Source organism: Perognathus longimembris, chromosome 13 (genome assembly GCF_023159225.1).
Source record: "Perognathus longimembris pacificus isolate PPM17 chromosome 13, ASM2315922v1, whole genome shotgun sequence".
Lineage (NCBI taxonomy): Eukaryota > Metazoa > Chordata > Mammalia > Rodentia > Heteromyidae > Perognathus > Perognathus longimembris.
This window is the reverse complement of record NC_063173.1, coordinates 31,509,521-31,521,521: the sequence shown is the minus strand read 5'-3', so window position 1 is coordinate 31,521,521 and position 12,001 is coordinate 31,509,521. Positions and strand designations below refer to the sequence as shown.

The following is a 12,001-nucleotide window of genomic DNA, read 5'->3' as shown; positions in this document are numbered from 1 at the left end:
AAATTAAAAAATACATGGAGACAGAAAGTATAAAAATGTAAATACATGTAAAGAGAATTTGTGAGAAAAATACAAGAGGACAGGCAAAGAAGATTTAGTATATGCATAATAGAAGATTTAAGAGAAGGAGTTCAAAACAAATGAATGGAATAAGTACTTAAAAAAAAACCTACAAGATTCATTGTACTAGAAAGCTGACCTTTTGAATGCCAAGCTATTTGTATAACTACACAAAGATAATAAAAATACTATTCAAAAATAAAAAAATAACATTTTAAACCTCTGTAATTAAAATTATTTTTTTTGGTGGTTCCGAGGTCTGAACCCAGGGACTCATGTTTGTTTGCTTGGATGGTTTGCTATTTGTTCAATTGGTGCTCTACCATTTGAGCTATGCCTCCATTCCAGCTTTTGGTTAGTTATTCTGGAGATGTAGAATTTTCTGACTAAACTGGCTTCAAACCATAATCTTCCAGATCTCAGCATGCTGAGTAGCTAGGGTTATAAGTGTGAGACACTGGTATTTGGGAAGAAAGATTATTTGATATTAAAAAAGTGACACATTGAAAGTGTCTACATCCAAACTATATCTTCCCTGAAAAAACAAACACACTTCCTCAGAACAAACAGTAAACACTGTGAAATAATCAAAGAAAATAAAATTGCATATGGGTAAAAGTACCAAATTACTTGTAAAGAAAAGAAAATCACATTGGCATCAAAGTCTTGCAGGCATAGTAAATATGGTGAGAGCTAAGAATGCTCTGTTAAAGGAAGCCAATTTTCTTTCTTTTCTTTTTTTTTTTTTTGGCCAGTCATGGGGCTTGAACTCAGGGCCTGAGCACTGTCCCTGGCTTCTTTTTGCTCAAGGCTAGCACTCTGCCACTTGAGCCACAGCGCCACTTCTGGCCATTTTCTGTATATGTGGTGCTGGGGAATTGAACCCAGGGCCTCATGTATACGAGGCAAGCACTCTTGCCACTAGGCCATATCCCCAGCCCGGAAGCCAATTTTCAAGTTTAAAGAAAGGACTCAAAGTGCTGTCAACTTTTCAGAATTCAAGGAATATTGTCCCCATGAGTCCTTTCTGAGAAATTTACAAGAGAATGGGTGTCAGACAGCCAAAATGAATGGAGATCCATTAACACAGGATTTGTGTAGAGGAGTAAATTTACATTTGCTTAAACTAATTGTCCAGAAGAGAAGAAAAGGTAAAAAAGCAAGAAATGGAAGGAAGTGGCATAAGATGCATACCCAGGTGCTGATACCTTAAATCAGTACAGCAAGGAAACAAATACCATAAAATTCAGGAAAGACACTATATATGTGGAAAAATGAGGCTTCATTTTTTTTTTTTTTTTTTTTTTTTGGCCAGTCCTGGGCCTTGGACTCAGGGCCTGAGCACTGTCCCTGGCTTCTTCCTGCTCAAGGCTAGCACTCTGCCACTTGAGCCACAGCGCCACTTCTGGCCGTTTTCTGTATATGTGGTGCTAGGGAATCGAACCCAGGGCCTCATGTATACGAGGCAGGCACTCTTGACACTAGGCCATATCCCCAGCCCAAAATTGAGGCTTCATTTTGGTTGGGGCACATAGAAGGATGTTAAGGTGGCTGACAATACTGCATTTCTTGAATTGAGTGGTTAAAAGTATCCGTTTTATAATAATTTATCAAGTGATGTATTTCTTTTATGCTTTTTCTGTGTCTGTATTAAATTTTACCATGAAAACACAAGAACAGAGCATAGAATGGTTGGTATCCACTAACTATTGGGTGGAAGAAAAAGGGAGATATGGGTCAAAAGATATACAACTTTCATGTATTCATATAGTTAATATATTCATGATATGAAAGCTAATGACCTTGTATAGTGCAGGATTGCAATAATTAATTTATAATTATGGACTGCACACTTGATCTTGGTTAAGAGAGTGGGTATTGAGTGTTCACAGTGTGTGCACATACATACACCAACAGTTATGGTAACCCTGAGTTGATGGTATGGTAATTCATTTTTAATGTTATCATCTCACAGTATAAATACTCATAAAAGCATCAGATTACATACTGTATCTAAATAAAATTTTTGTCAATTTTTTCATATATCTGGAAAAAAGTGCAATTTAAAAAAAGGTTTTTTTATTTTTAATTCTTAATGAAGACAATTCTTAATGAAACCAAGAATTAGAAAGATACCAACCATCCCTCCTAAAAACACACAGACAAGAATTAGAGAAATTTTCTTTAAAAGAAGTCCAAAAGGCACTATTCATTATGGAAACACTAAGAGTGAAATTCATTGTCAAAATGACTATAGTATAAAAGGAAGATTACAGGCTCTTGAGTCAAATAACTGTGTTTCAGCTTAATTTTCCCACCTTAATTCCTTAGCTGTCAGATAGGGATCATAACTCTTATCAGATATTTCAAGATCATACCTGTAAAGAACTGAACTCTTACTGAATACTTACTGTACCATTATTTCTTCTGTTCCAATGATAATGGTTCATTTTGACTACAACATGTAACCAAAAAGGCAATGGATGGATATATGGACAAGCAACTGTTTGGATAGTTACCTCACAAAATTTCCTCAAGTGGTTTATAGAGAAGTCTGAGACCTAGAATTTACTTTTCCTTCCATTCATGAGATGATCTCATACTCAAGTGGTTTTGCTGGCAGTTGCACTAATTACTATGAAACTCAATACCACAAAGGCAACCTTAGGACTGATTTCTGACTGGTAACCTAAATGGATTCAAATGGTTCTAGGAACATAGCTTGTTACTCTACTTAGAAAACCCTAAAACATTATTTGTACACATTTCCTAAAGGCTTTCTTCCTCTTCCTAAATGCTCTAGTCAAGTACTATATTTAAAACAAGTCATTAAAAAGTCCCAGCATGGATTTTTTTACAAAGTAGGATAGGATTACAACAAAATTCATAACTCAGACAGGATTTCTTTGTTTTCTTCCCAACTCTGAATTGCTTCTACATTTTTTTCCATAACCCACAAGCCATTTTTACTCAAGGAGGGCTGTGTGGTTTGCTTAAGCAATTTCTTGGCTAGGAAGTTCAACGAAGTGAATAAACTTGTTTGCTCTTTCCCTGTTCCATCCCCATAGTTCAGAAACATTTTCTGGTAACACATAAATCAAAGAAGTAGTTGTTTCAAAGTTAGATTTGGAGGCAGTGCTAATGGTAGGAGCAATTTCTAAGACGCCAGTTGCAAAGGACTAAGAATGTTTTTCACCCACCCAGACTCAGACCCTAATAGGAATGAATGTGTGAAATGTTGTGAACTGATTTATAGACGTCTTTGAGAAATGCTTGCAGAAATCCAATGGATGCTGGGAAGACTATAGAGTTGAACTCCCTAGAGGTCATTTCAATATCATTGTTGACTGTTCTGGCTCATGAACTTGACAAATAGCTCACAAGAAACTATTTTGTTCATCTGATGAAGCCTGGAGGCAAAGTATTCATCCAGGTGCAAATTAGGCAGCAGGTAGCAACATTTTATGTTTTCCCATCAAACTTTTGCCCCAGGACCTCAGTAGGCATAGTAGGTATTAGAGCACTCCTGAAGAAAGAGTATGACAAAGCTTCAGACAAAGAGCCCAGAGTAAAGCCATGGTTAAACTCTGTGTTCTTGTTGGTTCAATCGCCAACTGAACAATAATGAAATACAGATACTATGGGTGTTCAGGCCTCTAATATTTCCTAAGACTTTTGGGAAAGAAGTATCATCAAGCATTTATTTTTATTTTTCTAATACAACTTATGGCTTCCAAGTGTTATTTAGCAATTACGTATCTTCCAAAAATATTCCATAAAATACAATTAGATAACTTTCAAGACTTCTGTTTATTTTCTATTAGTTTTACCCATAGTCTCTCATTTTATTTACTTTATTCCTTAAGTTAGTATCTTAGAAACAAGGTTTTCATATTCACTTCATTATTCTTATCACTCTAACTCTTGCTACCTTTAAATGCAATTGGCTTACCCAAGCAACAAAAGCATTCTTAGCAAAAACAAGCAAACAAACCTGAAGTATCTGGACTCAATTCTGGGAACAAAATAGTTTTGCTAGTGAAGGTTGAAAGTTTTGTTCTCTTTTACTTTCTGATGAAGAGTCATTTCAGGTTGCTTTTATAGTTAAAATTTGAACTGAGAACTGATACATATCAACAATGCTAAAAAATCTTTTTGATGTCTTGACCTAATGGAGTTATTTAATATCTTAGCATACATTTCATTTCACTAAAATTTCCTTACAGATTGTAGTGAGTCCAGCACTGACCTAGTCCTGATTAGGCCACCATTTTGCCCAGCAAGGAGCTCAATGCATCAATGGCAATGAGATGCATGTGCCTCAAAACTTAGCATGACTAGTTGAGTTACAAATATAACAAACAGTTTACAACACAGGTGGTAAATAAGTTTAAAAAAATAACACTAAACCCCTCTCCTCCTACTATTCCTTTCTCTATCTTTCTGTCACTTTGGTAATTGAGTATATGAACATAATAGAACTTCGACCGAGGCAGTTTATTTCTTCCCCCAATGAATAAGAGAAGAAAATTTCAGGGAATGGATTTTGCCTTTCATAAGAAGATCACTTGAACTTAATATTGTCTTATGAAATTAATAGTCTTAAAAGACTTTAACCCAGTAACTGAACAGTATTTACAACTTACAATGGTCTTTTTCCTCCACATCAAATACCACTTCAATGAGAACTTTCAACAATGACAAAGCAATTGCCTGAGTTTATGTTATAGGATGAAGCACTACTAGTGATCTCCCAGAACAAGGGCTGGGACAGAGGCAACTTCTTCTCTGGAGCTGCAGAGGCTGTCAGAACAAGGGAGGATGAAGCAGGGGTGGAAGCAGAAGTAACAAGGTTAGTAAATCAATTGAGAAGGGCAAGAAAGGCCAAAAAGAACACCACAAATAGAGGAAGAGTTAGTAAGTATTGCCTGTTAACAGATTAAAAAGTTAGGAGATGAAACAGCAGTGGGAGATGCATGCAGACAAAAGGGGATGCAGGAAGAGAAGGAGGTAGTCCTCAGCAAACAACTTTGAAAGGGGCTGTGTAGAATTATCTCATGCAGGCTCTCTTTGTGTGAGCTAGTTCTGAAGATATAATACTGTGTAGGGCACCATTTCTGTCAGAAAGTAGCTCCTTAGCACAACTACAATGGGACATTTGTGTTTCATTAACTCAGGCTATGAATGGAGAAGAATGGTATGTGGTGAAAATGACTTGTGTATTAGATTTAGCTTGAGACAGCAAAGTGAGGATATAGGACATTGCAGTCTTAACTGAAGTGTACAAATGTCATAACTTTTTGTGTATGTAGCATATATAAATTTAGAGGGGCTGGAACTGGTTGTGCTAAAGGTAAATTGTTAGTTACACCTGATCCCAGTTGACTATACTTTATACCATGTGGGAGAGTACTCAGGCCCTTTGAACTGTAGTTGGCAGGTATGGATTGCTCTGTTACTCCACCTGTAATGCCAAATGTCTATGGTTGTGTTCACTCGGCTCCTGGGTTTTAATGGAATTTTTTATTGGTCTAGCTTATTGAGAGGAAACTGTCTTTTAAGTATTCATATTCATCCACATATACCAGTCATCAAAGATAATTCCCTATAAAACAGAAACTCAAGTCAGTGTAGAACAAAATGCTAGGCAAAGGGCCTTGTACATATCGATATTCAAGTAAGACATGTTCTTTTATTGGCAGCAATTGCTATTTCTTTAGGATTTAATCTGTGTGATAAACACTTGAAAACATTCCAACTGGGGATCGTCATTGGAAACAGCAATATGCAGCTGTAGCTTACAATGACTATTTCTCATTGAATGAAACCAGGTTCTAAAATTCTGATATTTTAGTCAACATTATCACCTCTCCTTAAAGGGTTCCAGCAAGTTATTTCACTACTAACTACCATTACTAGTGCTGCTGCTACTATTACTACTGCTGCTGTTGCTGCTGCAATTATTACTTGGTGAGAGAATACTGAAGCTGGTTTGGCATCATTCAAAGAAAGGTTTATACCATCTTAAAAAGGTTAACTGGTTATATCTTGCTCTCTCTCCACACACACACACACACACACACACACACACACACACGTGTGTGTGTACATATACATATACATATATATGTGGTAAAATTGTAAGGGGGTGGTATTTTATTTTTTCCATCCTTAGCTTTCATCATCAATGCATTAAGGCTACTGAGCATTTCTCATTTTGCACACACTCAACCACCACAACAACAGCAACAACAACAACAAACAATGTAGATGATGTGCTGACAAAATAATGACAAGTATCTGAAAAAATGCAGATGTGGAAAATAGTGTTCATGTTTGTCTCCTAGTTGATTACTATTTTGATTTAGTTAAACATAAGTTTATAATTATGAAATGTCATAATAACTTAATTCATCTGCTGTGTTTTAGTCTTTAAGAAAATCTAAGCATGCATTTACTCAGCAAACACTTATGCCTTTTCTACTGTATATGAAGACTGCATGGATTGTTGGAATTTATTGTTAATTTTTCCAACCAACCACTTAGCCATTGATGTGACAACTAATAACTGAACATAGATATTCTTATTTCTCATTTTATATACATACGTTTTACAATTCTCCAAATTAGTAGTGTTATGTGAGTAGAAAAGTGCTAATTTGGTGGGCATTTATTTCCAGAGACAGACATGTCTGAAGTGGCACCACCAAAAAACTATTCTTGATTTTGGCATCAAAGCAAGATCTTTCAAAAAATTCCTTAAAAAATCTCAATAAGTATAAAGTTTAACTCGCTCCCAGTTTTCTCTCCCTATACCTCTTACATTTTTGGAAATCCCACATATCCATCGTTTATTGTCTTTCTTTATTCATTTTTATTCATCCATCTATTATTTTTTCACACAAGAGAAAGACATATTGTTAATGGAAAAATAGAAATCAGAAAAATGGGGACTTGGTTTAAGGCAGCTACTGTCTCTCTTTTGAAGATAAGTCAGATCCAGACACAAACAACATAGAGAGAGGAGCACAGTTTTAAAAATGTATGCCTTTTTGAGAGTTCAGAAGCTTTAAATCACCCAAGTTCTTCTGAAATTGAGATAAGCTTGTGTTGAAATAGCCCTTCCTCTCAACCAGTGGTTGTCAACTTTGGCTGCTTGTGAGAATCACTTGCCAAGTTTTTGAAGTCCTGATGATCCAATCATTTGCAAATCCTATTAAAGAAAAATCTCTGGAGATAATACCCAAATATTTGTACTTTAAAAGTGTCCTATTCTAGCATGCAGCTCAATCTGTGATGTGTTTTTGTGAGTGTTCTTTTGAATATGAAGGGATACTCCTGAGTATTCCTTTAATTCTCATGTTATCCAACTATTAATATCACACTCTCACATTTGTCAGAGGAAAAGTAGGAAAGAGAGAACATCAGAGAAAATATTTGTTTAGCTCAGAACAATATCAGTTACTGTAAAATTCTTCTCTGCAAGACTTCATTGTAGAGGATTAAATATGGACAAACATACAGAGACATTGGTGGAAATAGAGATCAGGTGTCAAAAAAATCTATTTATTGACACATATAATTTGAAAGACTCTGGAAATAAATGTGTGGGCTGGGAATATGGCTTAGTGGCAAGAGTGCTTGCCTCCTACACATAAAGCTCTGGGTTCGATTCCCCAGCACCACATATACGGAAAACGGCCAGAAGGGGTGCTGTGGCTCAGGTGGCAGAGTGCTAGCCTTGAGCGGGAAGAGGCCAGGGATGGTGCTCAGGCCCTGAGTCCAAGGCCCAGGACTGGCCCCCCCCCCAAAAAAAAAAAAAAAAAAGATAGGGTAGCCACAACTTCTCAGGTTAGAAGTGAAAGTCTTGGATAAAAGAAATGGACACATATCAGTTGGTTTTGATTTGTTTTGACAACAGAACTTTGCTATTAATTGCAATAAATGTCACAATACTAGATCGGTGCCCAAGTTAGTAAACCCTTTTATGGGACTTGCAGTAACAAAACAAACAAAAGATAAATCATAAGTTAGGACTATGATTCTGAAAGTAAGATGGATGGGTGGGTAGAGTTAGGGAACTTCCGAAAAGAGCCTTCAATACGATCACTGTTATGAAATTGTGAAGTATCTAGAACAGATACTACAAGGTTGATGTTGTTTTGTGGAAGCTGTAAAACATTTTAGAGAAATTTTATTTTTTTATTTTTATTATTATTATTATTATTTGCCAGTCCTGGGCCTTGGACTCAGGGCCTGAGTACCGTCCCTGGCTTCTTCCCGCTCAAGGCTAGCACTCTGCCACTTGAGCCACAGCGCCGCTTCTGGCCGTTTTCTGCATATGTGGTGCTGGGGAATCGAACCTAGGGCCTCGTGTATCCGAGGCAGGCACTCTTGCCACTAGGCTATATCCCCAGCCCGAGAAATTTTATTTTTAATGCCAGTATATAAAAGCATCTTTTCATATTATTCTCACTTTTGATAGTAAAATATTAAGTAATGACAGGTAAGCCTGGATTTATGTATTTTGATCTTTTATTAATACTTGAGTTGCAAATAAATTCATTGGGGTTGTGATTCTTTATTAATGAACTAGAGGCTAGAATCCTTTTCAGAGTTCTTAGAAGAATTAATACACACTACACTGGTGACTATTAATGATTTCAATTATTTCCCTTCTATTTATTTAGTGTTATAAATTCTAAAGCACCACAAGTTCTTGCAGATTGAGGGGACACATGCTCTGGAAGGCAATATGTTAATGGTATAAGTAAATTCTTAGGCTGGGGGTGAGGATGGAGTTGTCTAGGTTTCATTCTTCTGGCACAAAAAAAGAAAGAATCAAGCAAAATAAAAAAAAAATGCTCGAACTATTGAGGGCAAGTAAGTGAATATTCTTGATAGGACAAAGTCCTATTCTAGATTAGGGACAGCACACTTAAATGTTCACAAGACCCTTGCAATTCTGGGAGTGAGAAGAGAACTTAGAAAAACACTTTAAGACATTCCTATACTTATATCCAACACATATTTGACTTGTGAGGCTTTAGGCCATTTGTTAGACTTCAGTTTTCAAAAAAAAATCTGAATAAGTTTAAACTCTCATGGTCTTTAAGTGCTGACAATGAATTCCATTTTCTTTCAACATCATGTGAGCCAAACCAAACACATCTCAAAATAGCCTATGTGCCACCAGTTTGCAACCTTTAGATTTTGACAGTCCCTTTCACTTCCTGTACTTGCTAGTAATTGGATCCACCTTTCCTGAGGCACTTGCAGTAATGATTAGAAATTCAGTTGTACCCCTCATGTTCTGTTGTTAATATTTGGATTTCTAATGCTATTTCCTAGGAAATTTTATAAAAATATTTTTCCATAGTAAAAAATTAATTATATTTCCTGTTCATAAAGCTCACTGGCTTAAATTCTGCCTATTAGTTTTATCTTTCTGAACACATCTTCTGGCTAGTTTTAATTTGCCAGAATCTGACTTTATTTTGTGTCAACTCTTAAGAGATAAAACTTATAAAACCTCAACACAAGCTTTTAAAGATTCTTAAAGAAACAGAATCTTCTATCTTATCTGCTATGAACAAATTTAACCCTCAGTGTGTTTGGCAACAGGTCCTTTAAGGCAGTAGTTAATGATTAAATAAAATTGGAAAGGTAGGGTCCTAATTCAACAAAAACAGGAGGAAGAGACAGCAGTTGGATGCACTCAGAGAGATGACTGGGTAGGTACATTTGAAGGCAGTTCCTTTAAGCTAAAAAACAGGTGTCACCCTGATCTTGGACCCCCAGCTTACAGATCTATGAGAAAATAAAACTTTCTGTATCATTTTATTTTGACAGCCTGAGCAGTTCAGTGTGCCACTTGTAACTAGCTAGATCTTAAAATTCTCAGCAGAGAGGAAGTAGAGGAGAAAAATAGTCCTACAATTCAATGCATATTCTACAAAATTAAGGAAACTGAAGGAAAGGGTGAGATTGGGAGGGATGGGGAGAATGATGAAAGGGGAGACATTGATCAAGATGTTTATATTCATAAACTGCTTGAATGGCAACTCCTTTATACAACTACTTAAAGATAATAAAAAAGCCTAGATATTCTCAAATACTGTTTTTAGACTCCCTTTCCATGTGTCTTTTGCTGGAGACATTGCGGATATTTCTGTATTTTCAGTGAAAGGAGGCCCTTCCCTGGGAAATATGTGAAACTATGAGTGTGAGGTGACTATAAGCCATCAGGTGACTCACCCATAAAATGTGAGATAGAGGAAACCAATTCTTTTCCCCAGTTTTGTAATTTCTCCTCGTTTGTCAGCTGCTCCAGTGAGTCGCACAATGCCTACTTTCTTGAGGCTGGAGAGCCACTGGTATGCTTGTTCATCATTTCTCAAGACATCTTCAAAGTTCAAAGTAGGTAATTGGAGCTCGGAGCCCCAATACTGGCATTCTGTGAATGAAGAAAAGAAAGAAACCAGATGGGGTTAGGTTGTTTTTGCATAAAATTTAGCAATAGTCTTCGCAGAGGGTTTAGTTCACTGGACCTTATTGTTGATCTGCCATTGCGTTAACTAAATGCTAGTCATTTCAGGCATGCCTGGAACCTTGGAGCTTCATATCTATTCTCTTACCTATAGCTGTTTACATGCAAACACAGAAAACAAGTGCAATACAGGATTGGATTGCAAAGTAGGACCTCACAAAGTGAGCATAACACTGAGAAAATAGCAATTTTCTAAAGGAAACAACTCATATATTAACAACCCTGTTGAGGAGACAGAGTACACTAACTGATTTATTTAATTCATTCATGTCTTGGGAAGGAAATTGTGTTTAAGCCAGCAAGTGACAGAATGAGAATATATAGTCTTAATACCATCTTGAGGAAGGCTTTACTTTTTTAACTGAGGAATATCCCAACCCCTAAATACCAGAGCCCCCAGGGTAAGAGTAAATTATGGGGTCAGTGCTTCTTGCAGTATTTGTGGACTGGCAATCATTTCCTCTGTTGTCAGGACAGGATAAAAATTTTTTTAAGGTGTGAAATATTGGCATCAGTCATGATAAGATGAAACTAAATGCAGAGAGCTGTTTCTTACTCTCCCATCAGGTGGTTGCATGAGGAAATTTTCAGTAGTGAGTAGGTATGTGCATTTGGGAAGACATGATTAGGCTATTGATGTCCGGATGACCAACATTTCTGGCTGATTAAAAATAACAGCCTCCACAGAACCAGAATTTCCAAATTAAATTGCAAACCATAATTTAGGTCTTCCTTATAGTTGCACTGATAGGATTAAATGATGCTAACTTTTTTTTTTAGTATTAAACACATTCTACATTCTTAGTTATTTACTATATTACCTCACGAAGTCAAACTGATATCCAGACACTGTTTGCTAATTTTGACTTTCAATTCCTTTTGCCCCTGGTGGGACTAGTGACAATGGTAACTAGGTTATCTTGGCAAAGGGAAGCATGGCAAAACATGGGGCATGCTGTGTTAGACCAGAGAAAATGACTTGAAACAATAGTAGATAATGAGGTGTGAAGGTTTCAGGACACTAAAACCACCATAATTGTTTTGGGGGAAGAGAAAGAGCACTATTATATGTAGGTTCATGGTATTAGAATGTATTAGCTACTCAGAAATTACTTGCTGATTTATCTTTGCAATAAATCCAGAATTAGAATATGTCCACAAGACATTATGGCTGGACAGTAGATTTCAAGGACTTCTATAGGGAATTTAAACAGGAAAGCTGTTGAGTAAAATACAATAATGACAGATCATACAATTGAAATATGTTCAAGACATTTGACCTTTTAATCTCAATCTGATGCTTTTTCCATGATGTACAACTAACTACTCTTTCACATGCACAATATTCTCTAAGTCTAATTCCTCCAGCTTCATGTATTTCTCCTAGAACAA

General features: G+C 36.4%; 1 protein-coding gene across 2 annotated transcripts in view; it reads right to left on the bottom strand.

The window, feature by feature from the left end:
• Bbox1 (gamma-butyrobetaine hydroxylase 1) overlaps positions 1–12,001 on the bottom strand; it is a 59,044-nt gene that overhangs the window by 23,228 nt on the left and 23,815 nt on the right. For both annotated transcript variants that reach the window (XM_048360140.1, XM_048360139.1), the window contains exon 4: positions 10,318–10,516. In XM_048360140.1, the coding sequence (XP_048216097.1) occupies positions 10,318–10,516 (199 nt within the window). The remainder of the gene's footprint in view (positions 1–10,317; positions 10,517–12,001) is intronic.